This window comes from Actinia tenebrosa, unplaced genomic scaffold (assembly GCF_029948245.1).
Source record: "Actinia tenebrosa isolate PJP-AT-01 unplaced genomic scaffold, QUT_ActTen_1.0 PGA_scaffold3__52_contigs__length_22856419, whole genome shotgun sequence".
In the NCBI taxonomy this organism is placed as follows: domain Eukaryota; kingdom Metazoa; phylum Cnidaria; class Anthozoa; order Actiniaria; family Actiniidae; genus Actinia; species Actinia tenebrosa.
The window spans coordinates 326,127-348,336 of NW_028292580.1; the positions used below are offsets into that span (position 1 = coordinate 326,127).

At 35.9% G+C, this 22,210-nt stretch overlaps 2 protein-coding genes across 2 annotated transcripts; both read right to left on the reverse strand.

Moving 5' to 3' along the window:
• LOC148907510 (uncharacterized) lies at positions 1-363 on the reverse strand. Its single transcript, XM_089035271.1, has one exon. The coding sequence runs from the start codon at positions 361-363 to the stop codon at positions 1-3; it is 363 nt and encodes a 120-aa protein (XP_088891397.1).
• Positions 364-20,228: 19,865 nt separating this feature from the next.
• LOC148907511 (uncharacterized) lies at positions 20,229-21,435 on the reverse strand. The gene is made up of 4 exons (XM_089035049.1): positions 21,269-21,435; positions 20,791-20,939; positions 20,498-20,692; positions 20,229-20,420 (listed from the first exon to the last, which is right to left on the reverse strand). The coding sequence occupies exons 1-4, from the start codon at positions 21,301-21,303 to the stop codon at positions 20,290-20,292; spliced, it is 510 nt and encodes a 169-aa protein (XP_088891175.1). The 5' UTR covers positions 21,304-21,435; the 3' UTR covers positions 20,229-20,289.
• Between the last annotated feature and the right edge of the window lie 775 nt (positions 21,436-22,210).

Consider the following 22,210-nt stretch of genomic DNA (forward strand, 5'->3'; position numbering starts at 1 on the left):
TCAAAAGAGTTTAATTATCTCAGAGCAGCTTGGCCTTTCTTTGGGATTCGGGGACAGACATCTCAAAAGGAGTTCAGGCATTTCTCCAAGTTTTGACTTTGTGTAGATCTGCTCTACAATCTTAGCAAAGCCAAAAATATCGCTGGACAATGATTGCCCTTGACGTCCGTCAACAATCTCAGGAGCGATGTGCGGGTATTTCCTCAGGTATCTCTCTTGCTCTTTTTTGGTCAGATTCTTGGACGGGCACGGTTCTGTAATATGTCGGCTCTTTCCAAAGTCGATAATGATTGGAGCAAACAGATTTCCTTGTCTCTCTAACAAAACGTTGTTGGACTTGAGGTCATTATGAAGAAATCCCATATCGTGCACATGGTTTAAAGCCTCGGCGAACTTTTTGATTATGGGACACCAGTCTTACTTGCTGGTAATTCTCCTTGAGTACAGAGCTCGCGCAATTGTCAGACTCGTTTTTCCTTCACCGTGAAATTGCAGTATAAGCTTGTAAGGCTGCCTTGTGCTACAAATGCCGAAAAGTAAAGGGAGGGTGGGTATATCTCCAAGCTTTCTGATCACTTCTGCCTCACGTAGAAGTTCCTGTTTGGTGCGTTCAGCTGCACCATTGTCACTTTCAGAATGTTTGTGTTCTTTCAACTCCTTAACAACAACCATCATTCAGCGATAAAATGCCAGGTAGCAGTTCACGAAGGTTCCACTTCCAATCAATGTTCCTGTTTTTATCAGATGCTTTTCGTTTATTTACTTTAAATTAGGGCTTCAAGGAGGCTCTAATCTAGATTTCTTAGTCGAGGGTCCTTCTTCATCATACGGACTGCTGTCACACTGGATACCTTGTTCCACGTGCAGGGCTGCTTGTCTTTCTAGCCTTTCCTCCAGTAATAATTGTGCGCGTTTCTCAATTCTATCTTCTCGATCTCTAACTCTCTCCTCGGCAACCTTTGACTTCTTTCTTTGAAGCCAGCGTTTTCTCTTCGCGTTTCTTCTAGCCTTTCGTTTAGAATTAGGTAGGCTCTCTGCTTCCATGACTAATTGAAATTGGCTATTTGGCGTAATTAGAATCGTAATAGCTGGTTTGGAGTATTTAAAAACGATAGACAAATAGATAAATAGAGACAAAACTGATACCGAATATTTCCAAACTTTATACCGGCACCTTAATATAACCAACCATTCATTAACTGCCGTTTCAGCGACTGACAGTAAGGAGAAAACATACATCGATCACTTTATTTACATCTGATCTTCACGATATTCTCAACACTTGCTATTGTGTCCGTAAAGTGTTATTTGGTACTTGCACAACAGAAATTCTCCACGCGTCGAGATGGCTTCAACATTTCAAGATCCCTCCAAACGCAACAGGGAATGGACTCGGAGGCTCCCCCAGGTCAGCTTATATATTCGCGTGACTAAATACTGCGAAAAATCTGGGAATTATTTTGGGCTTAACCAATTTTAAATCTGAAAAATGTAAATGGTAGGCAAAGGAAAGTTATTTTTTTGCTGTGGCTTCAGTTTTATGAATTATGATTGTATATTTTATGCGAGCTGTTGAAATATCCCTTAACTTGAAGTCGTTCTCCCGGGCGTTTTGAGCTCAAAATACAAAAAAAAAATCAAACAAAAATTAATGATCTGAACCAACTGAGAATCATATTTCTTGAACTACCAAAGACATTTAATTGAGCAGAGTTTGAAAATTTTCGATTTTTTCGATATCTTGCATAGGTATAGGCGATCCTTAGGGAGAGATCCTCTTAATAGACAATGTTTAGAGATTCTATGAACATTTGATGACAAAGGAATGTAGCGAGGATAGCATAGATTGTTCATATTTATTCCACGGTGGGAATGGTTGTGGCTATTCATGGTGTTCAGCCAAGGTGAACGAAGGGACGAATATTTGATTTGGTGGTAGATCGGGAAAGGATTGGCTTTATCAGACGAATATCATCATCCTTTGCTGTAGATCGTCCACCACGTTTTCCTCTGAATTGCCGTAAAAAAATTTTTTCTTAAGCGTGCGATTTGGCTATCTGTGTCTCAAGCACAAAGATATTCACTGGAGGTGGTGGTTGAACTTCTACATGCTCTCTCTAGATCTGTGACTCAACAGTTTTAATGGCTGAAAATTCTGTGTCTGATACGCTCAAACCACTAACAAATACACACACCGTTCGAGGTAGACCCACACTAAAAGATGTCGAGCGTTTTCGGAACATTTTTCCTTTTTCTCTTTTTTCCCCTTTTCGTTTCTTTATTGTAATTAAACTGTTAGTTTTTCATTTATTTATCTTCTTATTTATTTGTAAATCTTCATATATTTATTTAATGTAATATATCGCCTCCCGCCTAGTTTAAATATAGACATTCTTTTGTAAAATAAACTTAAAACTTGAGATAATATGTACTTATTGACTGAGTGGGAGGGCCGGACGGGAAAATATTTGGCTCGAGGTCATGTCGTACGGACCGAGCGCAGCGAGGTCCGTGCAAATGACCAAGAGCCAAATATTTTCCCGTCCGGCCCGACCCAACTCAGTCAATAAGCATTTTATTATATGACCCAATTTTTATCGTAAAAAAAGGCTGAAAGATCTTGCTAAACTTGATAAATACAGCGCGCGTAAATGAGAACAAATAGGAGAATTCCTTTTTATTTGATTGAAAAGAAGCCATTTAACAGTCACTGTAAACACGAGGCACATTTCAAGAAGTAAAATTGTTTTTAATACATTGAAAGTTTTAAGTTGTTTTAATACACTTCGCAAATAGCTATTTGGTCAAAAGTCGGGAAAAAATAGCAGCTTGGGAACTCAAAAATGTCTATGTCAACTCAAAGTATCTTCATGGACAAATTTCAACGTTTTTAGACTTAGTTAGTCTTCTTCATCTGACTCGATCATAAAACGACGTTTCTTGGGTTTGACCAGACACGAACTAGAGCTTTCTTCATGGCCTGAAAGAACAAGATTCTGAATGTTCAATACTCCAATGTTTGCTCCCCCAAAAAAAGAACCTGCAGCGGCAGTTGAACTTGTAGTCGGTTGCGCTGGGAGACATGATTGCTTGCTGCTGGCTTCGTGCTTGACGTTCTCAACACCACTCAGTATCTTCGACATGTTTCGTTGTTGGCTCTCAGAGGCAACCGCATAACTGTCGAGGCTTTTAAGGCTCTTATGGCCACTCGGTTGAGCGACAATGTTGTGTGGAACACCAGCATCCAGGAGTGTTGTGATACCAGTTTTAGGTACGGAATGGTTGGTAATTTTACCGGCTTTTGACTTCGTGAACTTCAAATCTTTTGTTGCTTGAGACAGGAATTCGTCAATCTTGTTCTTTCCCATCGGTCTGTTTAGGAACCAAACTTGATCATTTGGCATCCTTCTATGATTTATAGCAAGAAAAAACGGACTTTCTGGACTTTTGGCTTCTTCGGGACTCCTGTAAACAAACTGCTTATAGCAGACCACAGGACATTTCTTGTCGCCGCTCTCATAAGCTCTTGGTCGGAAAGCTCTCTGGTGTTCATTTTCATCGCCGTGTCTGGTTTTAGTTTCTCTTTCTTGGAACCACTCTACATACTTTTCGCCATTTATTTCATCTTTCTTCAAAAGTACATCTCCAAACTTCAGCTGTCTCGCTTCGTGTCGTGCTCTATGACCAAAATGCAAAGTAAGTAAGAACCACATAGTACGGGAAAGGATCTCTGTATCATGGACTCCAAACTCGTTTTCATTAAAAATAGCATCAATATCTTTGCTTGTCAGAGGAACAGTAGCATTTGGCTTGTTTCCTTTGCCCTCTTTTCTTAATTCTCGTCGTCTGGACATCAAGGCTTGTCTGGAAAGCTTAAACTCTTCATCTTTTAAGATGTTTACTTTTGCATTTTTATCGTCGAGGTATCGCTGGATACTTCTTGAGAAGGACGACATTGTATCAGGTTCGTACAAAGTATTGTCTTTCTTTTTTGCCTTTATGTAAAAGTTGGAAAGCAGACTGTCAAGTTGAGTCGGAGGGATATTCTCGATTTCTCTTTCTTCACCACATTCTTGTAAAAAGCGCTTCAGTACGTTCATGTCATACTTAGTTTTGTTGATTGTACTTGTTTTCTGTTGGGCTCGGATGTATTTCTGTATTTCACCGTCATTGAGCAGATTTGACTCAAAATATGTCGCTTGCTGAGCCAGTTCAGTGTCAGATATCTCGTCTAGATAGTAGAATTCGCTTTCGTCGTGTTCGCTTAAATTGTCAGTCATTTTAGCTTCTTTTTAAATGAAATTTAATGATTACATCCGAAGAGGGCCGGACGGATTTTGAGCAGGGCCGGACGGGTTTTTCCGGCCTGCTTACGTCAACCTGTCCGGCCCCTATCACGTGACTTTTTCCAATGGTTTTATTAGAGCGCGCGAGCAGGGCCGTACGGGTCATATGATAAAGTTATTTATGACCTTAATAAACAAGTTTCAAAAATCTGATTAGACCAGCTGGACCTGGTTAAAAGGAATAGCTTTCATTGGTGACTTCCTTTACATGTATTTTTGACTTTTCCAAATGACAGCGATATATTTTATTGATTAGTTTTTATGTTTATTCAATATTTTGTGTAATAGTTTTTTTAATAGTACACAGGGAGCCCGGCTTAGTGATGCTAAATCGGTAAAACGATCACGTTTCATATGTTGATGACATTACATAATAACCGTAACTCAATATACCCATATACAAACGATCACTACTAATAGAACTTTCTCTCTTCTTAACGCGTGCGTTACACTTAGCTGTTACGTATTTGAATTTTAATTTATTACGGTATTAAGTTACGCGTTACAAACACTGGTGTTGTATTACGTAGTGACCGTTTGTATATGGGTGTAGAGTGAAACCCCTCTATACCGTACCCTCAGTATACCGGAATTCTCTCTAAACCGGACAAAAGTTTTGGTCCGGAAATTTTTCCCATATATCTTTTGTAAAATAAACCTCAGTAAACCGGAACCTCTCTATTCCGGAAACCGGACGATAATTTCGGTACCAAACACTATTTGGCAATAGAATTCAACCCCGCTAGTCCGGAAGAACGTACCTTTGTTTCTGAACTACCGTCGCTAGCGTATTTGCGGGTGTATAAATTGAGTCTACAGGGACAACTTCTAAACTCACAAAATCATCGAAAATTTTCTTTGAATTGTAAAAAAAAATGTTCACAAATAGACATATAAAGACTAATTAATTGTTTTCAATATATGAATGTTCAAACAATGTATAAGGAAGGTTTAATAGTGTTGAGAAATACTAAAGATCGAATGGTTCGGGAAATTGCGGCCGTAAGGTCCAAAAATCGTAAGGTCCAAAAATAGTATAGCTGGCATGACTCAGTTTTTCTAACAGAGAATTTAAATTATTATTACTTACTCCCTTTCCTCATGCTGCATGGTCTCCAGCCGTATTCTTGCGTACAGCAAGATCATCATTAGTACTGGATCTCATACTCTTATCTGGAATTCATGCCAAAAAGGAAACTCAAATAAGAATATTCTTATTGATAGAAAAACCCAAGTAAAGATGATAGAGATTTTCGTAGATTTAAGTTGTACTTACCATATAATTCTCTTGATCCGCCATTGCCAACCAGTATGGAAAAGAGCGAATAACGAGCACCTGTCAGTTTAGAGGTCCTCAAACCTTAAAGGCGTAAAAGTCTTTGTTACTTGATGCGCATTAGTCATCGTAAATTCATATGGAATTTGATCTAGGTAGAGAAAGCAATAACAACGGGTCTGAAAAGGTTTCTCAAACTTTTTAAAAAAAAGATAGCAGAATTATGAATATTTTATAATGGCCCTGGCCATCCTGTTTCGTTAGGCTAGATACATTCAGTTTTCTTCTAACGACATGCATGAAAATTCGATCAATCATTGTATGGCATTTGACAACAGTATTTGGTTACTAACTATTTCTGGTAGGATTCTGGGTGTTCCGGGCATGTTCCGGGTTTTACATACACCCCGTATTTTATTGAGAAGATCTCTTTCAAACTCGTTCGTACAGCTATTGCATCGCCTTCAGCGTTTATTCGCCTCGTGATCTTTTGGACACAATCGTCCTGGTCTGCCTTTTATACATCTCTTCAAAATGATTACAGTTCATGTTATGTTGCTTTTGCTACCCTGCTAGCCACTCTTCGTGATAAACTGCTCCTATCTCGCCAGCTTTTCGTTTGTTCAAGTTATATGCCGTTCTGTTCTTCACATCATGTTGTTCGTCCTTGTTGTTCCCTTTGTCTTCAAGTCAAAACAAGTTTGTCTTCAAATTGTCTAGTTTCGATATATTTTATGTGTTAATGTTTATTATTTTATGTGTTAATGTGATATTTTTCTTCATGTTGTTGTCATTTTGTCCCCCTCTAGCGACCATGATTCTTAGCGCTAAAACAATAGATTGTTTTGATGTGACGTCATTATGAAAAAGGGCAATTCGTTAGTTTTTTGTCAAAAAACTCTGGGCTGTGACTTCTTTGTTATTTTAAATCTTTTGCCATGGTGTGTTCCTGCAGCTTATCTGTGGAGAAAACAACATCATACATTAATATGCTATAAAATATTACGAAAACAGAAGGTTCTAGGATGACTGACTGGTCGGTTTGATCAATGTAATTCAATAGTAAGCAATTGAATTTGTTATTATAAAAATCCAGTGGCGGTCGTTGAAATACTAGTCAGTGAACGAGACATTGAACTTTGAGAGTCGCACTTCAACGATAATGGTGTGATAATGTGTAAGGACCTTGATGAGATACGATCTATTTGGAAATTTACTGTGAAACGCACTATGTCATAACGATGCGAACCGCACGAACGGATCATCAAATCAACCAAATTTATACATACATAGTCTATAACTAAACCAACATATATGACGTCCCAACTTTTAAGCGAGTGCTGGCTCCTTAAATAGCCGTTTGATTAATGTCTTCACGATCGTCTCAGTCGCCTCCATTCCTTCCCGCACACATATAAGTGTTTGAACAAGGAAGGAAGGTAAAGGAGCTTCTTCTTACAGTAAGGGCAGTATTACCAGTTGATAGATTTATGGTATTGTTGATGATATCTTTAAAGATGTTTCCTGAGGGTTTTTCTTTTTAAAAACATCCTTGCACACAGAAAACACGGTATTTCATACGACATGGCAGATGTCTGAATGTGACACGGGTTTACTACGGAATCCACCGAAATGTGAAATCGAAATAATAATAATAATAATAATGTCGTTATTAAAGAAATGATAAAATACATATCATTAACATGATTATAATCATAAAACTAAAAACTGATTAAAAGATTACTAATTACTAAAGATTATTCTATTTACAAATGAGTTTTTAAAACGTTGAGAATTAACTCTAGGTCTAATAAAATATGATTTCCTTAAATTATATTTGGACGTTTGTATTTTAGGCGCTATGCTATGCAAAGGATGGTCACTACTAACCGATTTCTTATATAACCTTGTGTCAAATTTATTTAAAAGATCCTGGATATTATAATGGTATGTTGTATAATTTCGTTTGTAACAGCGATCTAAAAAGTTTTGTACGGTGGTAAGCTCCGGAGGTGATGCTCCATAAACACTAAGACCATAAATTAGTTTTGATATAACAATTGTTGAAAATAAATGGTCAACTTCTTTTTGTATATATCCTTCCTTCCTAAGGGATCTTATAACAAATAAAGATTTGTTTATAGCTATAATGGTATCTTTTACATGAAGGTCAAATCTACTATCACTCTGGAAAGTAATACCTAAGATTTTAAGACTGCTACACTGAGGAATATTAGAAATAGGCTGAAAACTAAATTGGTCCATTCCTTTCTTAGTAAAAATTATTTCTTTGCACTTAGTAGGATTGCATGACATACTATTATTTGAGGACCATAACATGAAAGAATTAACATAACTGACTGAATTATCAGTTAGATTTCCATTAGCACAGAAAACAGGAGATACAATAGTACTATCGTCTGCATATTTGATTAACACTTCCTCATCAGGACTGGAGGAATCAAATATCTCTAAATCATTAATAAAAATACTGAATAGACACCTTGGTTTTCGTCCTGTGTACAATAGCTGTTGTTCTCTTTAGAAGATGGATTGTTGATTGTAGAAATTCTAACTTTAATATTCCTGTTTGATGGTTTACATCCAACCCTTTTTCCTCTTGAATGAAAAAGATCTGTAGTTTTCAAATCCCAGTAATTTGAATCAGTAAGAGTACATGAAGAAGTGCGTCGAATTTTGAAAAGTTTGTCTCTAGAATATTTCATTGTATTCGAAGTGTGTTTTTGAGAGTTTTTATGCAAATTATTCGAAGCTTGAAAGTTTATCGCATGTAGTGGTCCAGGATTTGGTGAAATATCTGAAAAGACAGTGATATCAAAAGGTGGATCGTGGCCAGGAATAAGTAGAGAAGTTTGGCCATGTTTGGTCCATTTACTCGCCGGTAGTCGAGATTTAAAGCAATTACCATTCTTGATATTACACCTGACGAACCTGCCATGAAGTTTTGCAAGAATACTCCATCCAATATTACTGCTAAATGACTTAGTTCCAGTGGAATCATCAATCTTGAATTCAAGTAATGAATACTATTGAATTTGGAAAGGTCTTTGAAGTAGAGAGGCTAGTAAATATATAGTTAAAAGATTTAAAACCACGGAGCTCAATGTCCGCGTGGCCGCCATCATCGCGCCATACACATGTGACAGCCCAGCCACTCCCAAGTCGGGTGTCAAAAGCGTCATTTAATCATCTATGGATGTTGTTGCTGCCAAAAGGGATCGAAATGTTTTTAGAGGGTTGAAATTTGTTTTGGTTCAGATAAGTTCCTACAGAGTGGAAATATAAAAATTTTGGGGTTCAAATTTTTATATTTTAGGCTCAGTAATCGCCAGCAAGTTCTTTGTACATTCTCACTAGTGTGTTTACTTTACGACAAACATCACGCTAGCGAGTTTTTGTTCTCAAATTTCTCGCTAGCGAGTTTTCGATATATACTCCATGGGTGAATACCATGGATGGACTGGCATGTACTCAAGTATGTTAAGGCTTGGGTCAAAATCAGAATATCACCCCCAACGAAGTCGCACTCATGAAAGCGAGGCACTCATTTGCATATTAATTTTGTATGTAAACATGGCGTCGTATCATGCTTTTCTTTTAAAATTTGAAAATCAAAGGATTGAAACAATGTTGAGGTGAGTAAATATGTTTTACTTAGTCCTTCTTTATGAAGTATATAATTTGTTTAAGCTTGAATTGAATACATATTTCAATTATTTACACTTTGCATGTTCTAACTCAAACAGTCATGCACGTACATAAAAAGCTTAAATGCCTAGAAAACTTATTTTATTTATATACAAGAGAGGCGATAAGCCTAACATTGTTCGTGCCTTGTTACTAAAATCTCTGTATTTGATATCAGTAAAAATTTACTTTATATTACATGAGATATTTATTTTTTTATTGTACAACCATAATTCATGATAATTTAATAAGTTCAAAGCTAAAAACTAATGTTCCATTCTTTGAGTAATTTGTCAGCATATTTTAGCTTTTTTACATAAACAGATGCCACTGGATCATTTTTCATTTCGTCAAGCGTAACCATTTTGAAGTCATTGTTAAGATAGTAGTTTATTTCCTAGTCTTTAAGTTGTTCTTTGAGTGTGCTCTTTGCTGCCAGTACTCTTGTTTGGATCACAGCTAGTCTCTCTTCATACTCACTTATGAGGTCTCTGCTTTGTGGAGAAAATTTCAGTCTGCTGTGAGCCGAGTCAAACTGCCATACCTCGGGAGTGTTTCCAAGTAGAATTTCTACTGTTTTGCCAAGGCGGGTTTGTAATGTATCGTTCGTTTGTATTGTAATGTGTTGTGTTGGATTTTTGTTAGCTATGGGGGTGTCTTCGCCTGCTTTAGGGCTGGAAGAAGAATAGATAGAGGATGAAGACTGATGTTCTTGTGAAATGTGTACTTGCATGTGTAGTGTGGGTTGTGCATTATTAGAAGCCACCAATTCAGGGCAATTGTCCATGTCATCAACTTCTTGTAAATCTAAGACTTGCTCTTCTTCATCATCTTCATCATTGTTATTCCCTGACTGCTGTGTTTGTGAGGGCTGTGGATTTTCTGGTATAATTTCAGAGTATGGCATACCTTCTTCTAAGGATTCATTCTCATTCTCATCTGCAGAATCAACTACATTCTGGTCTTCAGAAGTATGTGTTATGCATATGACATTTCCACTGGCATTTGGTAGATAAAGAAAATGTGTAGGAAGCTTGTAACTTTCATTTAGGAATTCTACACATTTCTCCCAGCATCAAGACAGATATGATTCTTCTTTCTTTAAGTTACTTGACCTGAAGTGGTGTAGAACCGGGCCTTGGTCTTTTGCGTTAGGCTCAGTGTTTGAATCAAAGAACTCCACACTCTCACCGTCCCTCTTCCACCAAACTCCCTCTCCAGGTAAAAGGAAATCGCTTATTCGCTCAAGATGGGCTTGGTACCATTTGGAATATATGGGATGTTGTAAAATATTTTCCTTGAAGGCAGCAGATAGCTTAGACACATTGTCGGACTGAACTGATGTACTTAAAAAGTCATCAAAGTTACCCATGTTCTCTTCAGCTTGCATTCTTACTAGCAGGTTGCCAATAATATGACCTGGTCTGTTACAAGATGTTGTTTGTGTTACACTACTGGCTGAGAACATGTGAAAATCCTGTGAAAAACCTGTGAAAATTATGAGTTCATTTTTGCATTTCACATGATTTTCACATAATTTTCACAGGTTTTGCAAAGAATTAGACCTGTGAAAAGGAACACTTTCACAGGTTCCAATCCTGTGAAAAACCTATGAATAAATTTCACAGGTTTTTCACTGGTTCCAAATCATGTGAAAAACCTCTGAATAAATTTCACAGGTTTTTCACAGGTTCCAAATCCTGTGAAAAACCTGTTAAACATTAGCCTGTGAAAAATATAATGTGGAAAATTCACAGGCTTGGAAAAGAATGAAAACCAGTGAAAAAATAAAATTTCACAGGTACAAAAAAACCTGTGAAAATCCTGTGAAAAGTATTCACTGGTTTTGATCCCAAGAAAACCTGTGAAAACGTACACTTTCACAGGTTCTAAAACCTGTGAAAATCCTGTGATTAAATTTCCACAGGTCCCAAAAAGCTGTGAAAATCCTGTGAAAATTATTCACAGGTTTTGATCCCAAGAAAACCTGTGAAAACGTACACTTTCACAAGTTCTAAAACCTGTGAAAATCCTGTGATAAAATTTTCACAGGTTTTTGTTTTCCATGAAATGTTCAATAATTTCACAGGCTTTAAAACCTTTGGAAAACCTGTGAAAATATTTGCAGGAATTTTTTTGGAATATCCTGTGGAATATATGCATATATTCCATATAATTTCTGATATACTTTTGATATACTTGTATATATATATAAATGGTCAAAGTTTATGCAAACTGCAGTATATGTATCTATATATATATAATATATATATACATACGTATACTGCGGTTTTGCATAAACTTTGACCACTTACATACAAGTATATCAAAAGTATATCAGAAATTATGGGATGTCATGCCTGATATTTTTTCCAGAAAGCTCTCGTGCTAGACATAGATATATATATGTGCATATGAATACTTTATAGAGATTATTAGTCGAGTCGGCATCTTAAAAGTCATCAAGATGAGTAAAAAATGCACAGCCGTATATAATAAAATACACTTTCTGACTGATTCTGTAAATAATTTCTTAATTCTAATTGGTAGCTAGTATCAAAAACAAAAAAGAGGACATTTAATTAATTTGAAATATTTATTCACTGTGCATCCATATGCATAACCCTTAGTTTATATCTTAAAGCTAGAGAACAAAAGAACAAAGTTTGAAAAATACAAGGTTAATTTATCAGTCGGCATTTCATAGCTAATTTCCCAAATGTAAGTACATATACTCCATTTATTATATAGACAAAAGACAATAGTGTTTTAATTTTACTGAGAAATATGCTTCTCATATTTTTATATGAACTACATCCAGGAAATCAGTGACATATTTTCCATATCCTCACTCAGTGAAAATGTATACCGATGACGTATTTTCCAATGTTTTAAACACGTTTTTCTTTTTGGATTTGTCTATATAATGAAAAGAACATTACATGTTGGCTTGAAGATATTAAGATTATTTTCTTGTGCTGAAAAATATTTTACTCGTTCATGGCACTCACTGGTGAAATATTCTCACCACTCAAAGTTAATGAAGTATTCATATCTTCGTACCACCATATACAATCCCCTTTATTTATGTAGCTCAGAGACCATTGAATTATTTTCAACATGCAAAGTTAAAGTCAATATATTCAAGCCACAATTGTACATTTTTCTTGTACATATAAATAACAGTATAAAAAAGTGTCTGTATTAATTTTTGACATTTTGTTTCAAAATAACCTTCAATATATTATTGCCTTTTAAAACTTTCAAAATAGTATTATTAGTATTTTGCAACTTTTTAAACTGATTTTTTTGCTTGTCAGAAATTAATAGTTGTGGTGAGGAGTATTTTTAAAACTTAAATGTCAAAAACTCGCTTTTGCTTTTTACCTCTTGCACCCTCGCAAGATGTCTCCTTAAAAATGTCCCTCCCTTCCCCTTCCTTTTCTTCTACCACGAGCCATCCCTGCCCCTTCTTTACTATATGTGCACTTGACATGTCGTTGCTGTTGGGCTCAGATTGGGGAATTGTACGAGTTGAATTAGGTTCCAGGGTAGGATTCGGTTTAGGGTTTGGTTTAGGATTTGGTTTAGGGTTCGCAGGGCTGGGTTTGGGGTTGGGGTTGGGTTTGGGGTTTGGGTTTTGTTTAGGGTTGGGATGGGTATTAGCATTTGGATTAATACTCTTAGCTTTCATGTTTTTTTGCTGTTTAATTTTCAAGTCCATCTTTGTTTTCGAAATCCTCCATAGAAATTCATCACCAGCCTGTAATGTAGAAATTTGTGATTAATGGGGGGGCGTTATTTTTTTTAATAGCTGGTAATCATATAAAATATGGGAAGCACGAGTGGCGTAGTAGTGTGAGTGCTCGCCTCTCATCAATGCGACCCAAGTTTAAGTCCCGCCGGGTTCGGTGTTGCATATGAGTAGAGTTGTTTGTTGTTTCTCTTCTGTGCTTCAAGGGTTTTCCTCCCTTCTCAAAAATCAACTCCTAAATTCCAATTCGATCTCGGAATGAGGGCCACAGGTTTGTTAGCCACTGGCTATTAAGTGCTACCCTCACGAAAAAAGGGTGCACAGCATCAACAAAGATAACCGTTAATAGGATAGATACAGAATAGAAATTTCTGTACCTCCAGCTCTTCGAATCTTGATTTCCCATTAGTCGTTACTAATGGGAGATCCACTTCCCCTATTTGTGGATTTGAGTAGGCGTTTTTTAGTACAAGGCTGAAGAAAAGATCTTAAAGACAATATTTAAAACAAAATTAAAACTGTTGCGTCTGAAGATAAATAAATAAATATACATACTGAGGTTTGCATAAGCTTTGACCCCTTTGTGCATATAAATCATATATACATATATATCCATATATATATAATTATGCATGTATATCTATAAGATATAAATAGCATATTATGTGTCACTGTAATTAAATTTATATGTTGCTCTTGCAACACATGCCTTCAATGTCTATTGTTAATACACACATTGAAATGGAAATTACTTTAAATACTATTTTGTTTAATAATTTTGAAATTACCATTGACTTTCTTAGTGACTACAGCCTTTCCTAGAATTTTGCCACTGGTATGCAGCACCTTGGCAAGCTTTCTGCAAAACACAAACACACCTGAGAAATGTTTCAAAAATTATATTTTTCAACCATGTTAACAATACTTGAGCATTATCCAAAGCCAACTTTTAGAGTGCACGCACTAAACCCGTGAAACATATTTAGTACTAATTAGTAGTAAGTCATACAGAATCCTTCGTTTCCTAGTCACTATTTAGTACTAACAATTAGTATTTGTTTCATTGGTTTAGTGCGAGCACTTTAGTTCGTTTACGTAGATAATTATCAAGTATTGAAAAATATGAATTGCATCTGAAGTGGAGTATTTTTCTAGAGATGTTAAAGAGACACTAAAATCAAATATGGCACAAATTATTGATAAAAAATGATAAGGGCTGGGTTAAATTTACGTATCTAAATCATAACATACCCTTTATTCCCTTTGTCATCTTCTTTATTGACATTCTTTATTTTTGTCTCCTTAGGCAGCAGGTTAACCTTCTTTTTATGTTTGATTACATCTCCATGATGGCCTATTTTCTATATTGAAAATTTGAAAACTAATTAAAAAATTAAAGCATACATGTGTTACTATTGTCTTCTATTGTTGTTATATCTAAACTGTTGGGATTCATTGATTTATTATTACTAATTATTATTTTTTATTTTACATTAGCTATAGGAAGCAATCATTGTCTAGACAGAAGATAGGTGGGCTAAAATTTTTAGAATACTGCTATAGGGATTCCTCATTTCTCCTACTAAAAAATGATGCTCCATACATTAAGTGATTGTTATACATTGCTGCAGTGGCTGGTAAATAAGTAACACCCCCTTAACGAACCATAAGATTGAAAGGTATGGAAAGCAATTTAGCTGCAACATGTTCTATCCGGGGAGCTGAGTCGGAAAGCGAAAAATGAGAGGGGCATACAAAATCTTCTTTCGTTGCTGTAAATAATAATTGTGATGAAGCACCTACATTTGGTAGAGTGGCATATTTTATATGCCATAGCTTTCAAAGACAAGACCACTATTTTGCAGTAATCAACATACCAGAAATAAATGCGGAGCAAGATCTGGTAAATGGCTTGTGGTATACAAGACAGAGTAATCGAAGCAAAGAAAAGATATTCCTACTGAAACACATATCATGGCCACTTGTCACTGCCGAGGAGGATGGATTGCTATGGTATATTAATTATCCATAGTCAAAACCGGCACCTAAATTTGATCCCCAAATATCATTTTTATAAGTAGAGCTAATAATTTTAATAAATAATTTTAATAGAGTTTCAAGTTCAATTTGGGATCAGTTTGTTGATTGCACGAGTTGTTTCTTTCAAAGGGATTGCACGAGGCCGAAGCTTGCTATATATATATATGTAGATAAGGTCGAGTGCAATTTCAGCACGAGTTATTTTTACTATACCTAATACTAAACAAAATGACTTTTTCGTTTTGCATTATTTACAAATTGAAATAGATCGACAATATGTTGGTATACTATTTATATACAGCAAGAAAAAACAGTGAAGTCCGATGCGGACCGCCGGCCATGTGCTTTTATATTACATATTAGTTATTAGCCAATTCAAGGTCGTACAAGCTATTCACAACCACTGTGGTCGTTCTTTGAACCAACTCGCCAAAGAATTCATTCCACAGTAAAATTTCAATGAATATTGTAATACATAACCACTGTGGTCGTTCTTTGAACCAACTCGCCAAAGAATTCATTCCACAGTAAAATTTCAATAAACATAATTGCAATACATAACCACTGTAGTCATTCTTTGAACCTACTCGCCAAAAAATTCATTCCACAGTAAAAATTTCAATGAACATTGCAATACATAACCGCTGTAGTCATTCTTTGAACCTACTCGCCAAAGAATTCATTCCACAGTAAAAATTTCAATGAACATTGCAATACATAACCGCTGTAGTCATTCTTTGAACCTACTCGCCAAAGAATTCATTCCACAGTAAGAATATCAAATATCATTGCAATACATTACCAATGTAGTCGTTCTTCTAAACAACTCGCCAAAGAATTCATTCCACAGTAAACTTTCAATGAACATAATTGCAATACATAACGACTGTAGTCATTCTTTGAACCAACTCGCCAAAGAATTCATTCCACAGTAAAATTTCAATGAACATTGTAATACCTAACCACTGTAGTCATTCTTTGAACCAACTCGCCAAAGAATTCATTCCACTGTAAAAGTTTCAATGAACATTGTAATACCTAACCGCTGTAGTCATTCTTTGAACCAACTCGCCAAAGAATTCATTCCACAGTAAGAATATCAAATTTCATTGCAATACATTACCAATGTAGTTGTTCTTCTAAACAACTCGCCAAAGAATTCATTCCACAGTAAAAATTCAATGAACATAATTGCAATACATAACCACTGTAGTAATTCTTTGAACCAACTCGCCAAAGAATTCATTCCACTGTAAAAGTTTCAATGAACATTGTAATACCTAACCACTGTAGTCATTCTTTGAACCAACTCGTCAAAGAATTCATTCCACAGTAAAATTTCAATGAATATTGTAATACATAACCACTGTGGTCGTTCTTTGAACCAACTCGCCAAAGAATTCATTCCACAGTAAAATTTCAATGAATATTGTAATACATAACCACTGTAGTCATTCTTTGAACCTACTCGCCAAAGAATTCATTCCACAGTAAAAATTTCAATGAACATAATTGCAATACATAACCACTGTAGTCATTCTTTGAACCTACTCGCCAAAAAATTCATTCCACAGTAAAAATTTCAATGAACATTGCAATACATAACCGCTGTAGTCATTCTTTGAACCTACTCGCCAAAGAATTCATTCCACAGTAAGAATATCAAATATCATTGCAATACATTACCAATGTAGTCGTTCTTCTAAACAACTCGCCGAAGAATTCATTCACAGTAAGACTTTCAAAGAAAAAATCAAAATCACCTCCGAAGTTTCCCCCGCTTTTGGTGAGCAGCTGCTGGTTGTTCAAAATTCTGTTGGACTGGGATATCCTGATCAGCGGGCACTTCTTCTGCCACATTTTCCTCCACTGGACATTGCTCTGCCATTGTCCACGTGGGTCGTAGTAGAGAACTAAAGAGTCAGTCCAGCTCGTTTTGCTTGCAAAACTAAGCAAGAATGAGTGTATTTACTCGATGCGCTTTTATAGCTAATCCGTGGCGTTATTCACGTGCATATAAATATGCAGTAGTGCTAATGATCGATTATTTTGAGTTATTTCATTTTCGCATATCATTAGGAGTATTTAGAATAGTGCTCCTATTGATGAGCTTCGCAAGATTTTGGTCAACATCCCTAAAATAGTTATTAAACGCATTTGCTATGTCATAATTGTTAGTCAATTCGTTACCATCAACAATTAATTTCTCAGGACTTCTAGTTACTTTTGAATTAATCTTAATGATTAAATTGATAGTTTTCCACAGTTCTTTAGTATCATTTTTAATATTAATTATTTTATTCTTAAGCTATGGAGTTCCTAGGCTTTAGGAACTGCATGGGCTATCTTCTTGGTATTGGTCTTGGTATTGGCACGATAATAACAGACCGGCATGTGTCTATCAGAAAGTACATAAGGGAACAGTTATCACACATCACACACCATTTTGACAGTTGGCATTTAAAGAAAAGTAAGTTAATTTTTATTCATTGGTTTAATATAACAAAAGAGCATAGGAAAAACAGTTTCATTAATTTGAGAGACGTCAAAAAAGCTGTTTTGAGTGTTGCCAAGTTTCGTTGAGAATGTCCAAATATTATTTCCTGTTTGTCGTGGTCGCTACATCATTTTTTGTAAGTTGAACGTCTGTTATATAAGCAGAATTTCTGTTATTTGGCTTTCTTTCTCAATAGTTGTTTTAGTTTCACTGCATGAAAAACTGCGTGTCATGGACCAGAAGCTCTCATATTCGCACGTGTATTTTCAGAGTATGCGCTAAAATACGGGTGTATCGGGCATCGTATATGCCAAATGTCATAGCGTGTCAGGCAAAGGATTTTCTTGGATTCGCACCATATAGTGCGAATATTGAAATTTCCGATATCAGGATACGCTTAAGATACGTGGAGTGTCAGCTTTGCTTTACTTTTTACTTACTTTATACTCTCGTATACTTTGCAAGTACGAAAGCTGATTTTTTTATCAAAGCTTATTGCTAGCCAATTCAAAATAGTATTTTTGTCTTATATGAATACTATTTACTATATTTGACATTTCGTGTTTCTCGAAGTGTGGTGGAATATAAGATGTCAAAGTTGCCCTGATACTTGACATGTTACTAAAAATACGTGATCTGACACTTACTATTATTCGGTGAATACTCAATGAATATCGGGAATTTAATTTTTTTGAGGATTCTTTAGGCTCTAAACTTATGGTTTCAAAGCTAATGAAAATACCCCCGTTACCATAAAAAATATGTGCAATGTTTTCTTTCATTTGCAAATCATTTTATTTTACATCAATAAATTTCAAATCTACATGTCATGTGATGAGATAATCTACTTCTTAATATGGAACTGACACAATTCGTGGCAATGAAAAAGAGTTGTAAATAAAAATATAACAAGGAAGTCGTGTATATGAAATAAGTAATGCTAAAGCCAAATTGCAATTAAATGAAAATGTGCAAAACACACTGACGTTAAAGTTCAAATTGGTCTTCATCACCACTAATTATTCTGCGAACAAAAAACAAACACTAGTGCTTAGATTTTCTAGGCTTGAAGCTTGAACTGCGAGTACTACGTCTGCTAGTTCTAGTCGCCGTCTACTTATTTGATGGTCACGTTTCTTTTTAGATGCCTTCCGTTTTTAACTTTGCCTTTCCGAATTTCTAAACACATCCCTTGTGAAGTAAGGTGCAATACAGTTTCCTCAAAATATGGATATCCAAAAAAAATTTCTTGGACCACCTCAAGGACTCTTAGTGCGTTAGCCAGAGAAAACACAGGGAACTTGTCAAATCATGTCTGCTGAATAGTTCTTCCCCGTTTTTTCTACGTCATCAATAAATGCCACTGACAACCATTTCTTAGTAATTTCACTGAAAATTCCATTTTCCCTTCCTTCTTGTTGTACCTCCATAAGTGCACTCTTTAGATCCTTTTATCCTCAGGTGTAACAGTAGGCCTCTTTCTTTGACTAGCATTACTACCTTCTTCTTTATTCTGTTCAAAGGGTAATGCCTCCACAGAACAGTCTTCACTATTGCATTTGGAAGTTTTTGCACAAAAAGCACAGCATTCATGTTGAATATCACCTGGCTCTATTGCAGTGTCCAAGGATTTGTATGCTGCTACTCGTAAACACTCAGTTGTGCGAACAAAGTCTTTGACTTCTTTTTCACAATAGCTAACTTGCTGTCCATGATAAATGACAATTACATGCGACAGTTTACCATCCCTTCCAGCTCTACCAGCTTGTTGGTGCTGGTCAAATATTGTCCTCGCTGGACCCCAATTGATTATAAATCTAACGTCTGGGAAATTTACTCCCATACAAAGATCAGTTGTGGGCACAACGATCCTCTTTTTTCCATCAGCCTTAAACGATTTAATAACCAAGTCCTTGGTAGATTGCCAAGAGTTGGAGTGATATATTCCCAGGAGACTATCTTCTGGTAATCTTGATTCCGGCGGCGAAAAGATAGCACTCCCAAGTTGACATATCAAATAGTTGACCACAGCTGAGATTTCATTCATGGTATTACAAAAAATGATTGTCTTGGGCGTTGCAACCCCTTTTTCTCTTACTACTTTTAACAAGCCATTATAGACATGCAAGTTGTTTAACCTTTTTCACTTTTTTCCACATGGAATCTCAAATTTGGGCGGATTGGGCTGACATAGATCACCAAAGGTGTTTTTTTTTAAGACAGTACTTTTTCAATTGTTTTTTGGGTGCACTTGTCTGCTGTTCCTATAATAGCACCTACAGGGGTTCCTCTAAAAGCTTTATCAAATACATAATATTATATACAAGTTTGACGAACTGGACCCACTATCGGTTGTAAAAAATGTCAGTTTCAAAACTCAGAACATAGAACCTTAGACTGAAATGGTACACGAGTAGCACAGCAAAAAGTCTCTGGTGTATCTCAAACTATTCAGAGGTTTACTATGTCATTTTCCATTCTGGTTCCAGCTTCTATGTTACTGAAATAGGCAATAATTTCACAATGGTCCTAAGTTTTGGCATTTGGTTTTCCTATTAAATAGTTTGTTTGATGGTATGGTGCATTAAATGAGAAATTTAATGCTATTTTGTTAATTAAGAACTGGAACAAAAATTGATTACTGTACATATCATGCTAATAAAAATATTTATGTTTTGTTATTTCTTGGACAATCTTTAACTTTGTTATGCCCCTTCATGGGTTGCTGACATTGTCTGCACTTCGGGGGTGCTCTATTTGCAGGAACTTCATGTTGGACCTGTGCTTGGTTCTGCAATGCTATGAAATAGATACAAGGTTTTCAGAATAATGCATATAGGCATTATAAGAATAAAAAAATACTAGGCCACCCATACCTGGTGTAGTGGCAGGCGTATCAGCAACTTCCATACTTCTTCTTTCCAGTCTTTTTTGAATGGCTTCAGCAACAGGCTGCTTTTGAAGTACCGAGTTCATAGGGGATGGAGTCATTTCTTGTAGTTCATCTCTGGCACTTCTAATTTCTTCTTTGCTGCTTGTCAGGAAGGTGTCATACAATTCCTCTACATAATCTGTAAAATAACACTTGAGGGTGAGTTTATTTGTTATCGCATAACATTTATTAAAGTTTTGTTGGGAAATATTATAACTATTAAACACCATTTCTTACCAAAGTTTTGGGTGATGCACACATTCCTCACTGTGGCCTCCCCGTTTTTGAACTTTGGATATGACACCCTCAACTGCTCAGTCCCATCAGCTTTGTACTTAACTTCTCTGTATAAGTTGGAATTAAAGTGGAGAATGGCTAAGATGTGTCTAAAAAACAAAAATTACATCTAAATTATACCCTCTGGTAAACACAAAATAAGTGCAACAGAAAATGTTAAAGGCAGAATACAATTACTATTATCTAAGCAACTACATGTAACTGCATCGCCTACAAATAACATAGGATGAAACTTAGGGTTATAAATCTCTTGCAGCATGTTGAAGTGCAGGTCAATATGGGGACCAAACACTAGCTGTCAAGAAATCAAAAGTCTTTTGTTTTGACCCTCATATTGCTAAATATGCAAGAGGTCGAATACCTAGAAATAAAGAAAACACAGTCTGAATAAAATGGAACTTGGAAACACAAAGAGTACCTGCTGTACATTCCAACATATGAGTATGCGATCATTTTGGGTGCGAAATAATTCACGACGGAGTGGAAACCTTCCAAACCACTTGTTTGGTCCAGAGGAGAGGCTTGTTTTATTCCTCTAATGAGGCTTGGTTTCGACAGTGCAGTTACTAACTTGTCATGGGCTGTTGAACCTACAGTACACATACAAACTGAAATGACAACATTGCACAAAGTAACAAAACAACGGTCATAAGGTAATAAAGAAGATAAATGTAAAGATTAAAAACAGGACAGAAAATAACATGTGTCCTTGATAACAGAGTGTGTGCAAGGGAAGAATTGACTGTACCCAACTGCTTAGACAATAGTCCATTTAATATACACTTATTTCAATAAAGTTAGTCACCTGAAAAGCTATGAAGCTGAGGCCCACAAGGATTATGGGTAGATACATTTTACACGTCCAACCGCTTGATAACTATTCATGGACTTCTGAATTTTTTACCGGTTACAGTCTCACCTCTTCTGAGTATCATCGAGCTGCAGTTTGTATTGAAAAAGCTTTGTATATACATCCTTTTTTGATATGAAAAGTTTCCCATGACACTCAGTGATCTCAGCTTTCTAGGTTTTTGGTGACTAACTTTATTGAAATAAGTGTATCCATGGTATAACAAACAATAATATAAGGTCTTTTTTCTTCAGTGATACCTTTTTCCAACCAGGTTCTATTTCTGATCTCCCTATGGGCACACTTGTTGAACAAAGGATCACCAAGGTCACTGTGCACATTGATTACATGGCTAAAGAAGGACTTAAACTTTGCCCATATAAGATTACCATCACCACTATGTGTTGATTGTGCACTCCAATATTAGTGGTTCTCACAGGGCCTTATCCAATCCTTTAGAACTTCACAAGCCTTTTCTTTGGTCAATTTAGAGAGTACTTTCCTTATTTC

Bases quoted from the DNA above. Each gene is read 5' to 3' on its own strand.
- LOC148907511 (XM_089035049.1), bottom strand. From the start codon at position 21,303: ATGATCGCATACTCATATGTTGGAATGTACAGCAG. The intron at 20,693-20,790 runs GTAAGAAATGGT...GTTATTTTACAG, and splicing joins GTGCATCACCCAAAACTTTG to ATTATGTAGAGGAATTGTAT. The intron at 20,421-20,497 runs GTATGGGTGGCC...TCTATTTCATAG, and splicing joins TACGCCTGCCACTACACCAG to CATTGCAGAACCAAGCACAG.
- LOC148907510 (XM_089035271.1), bottom strand. From the start codon at position 363: ATGGGATTTCTTCATAATGACCTCAAGTCCAACAACGTTTTGTTAGAG.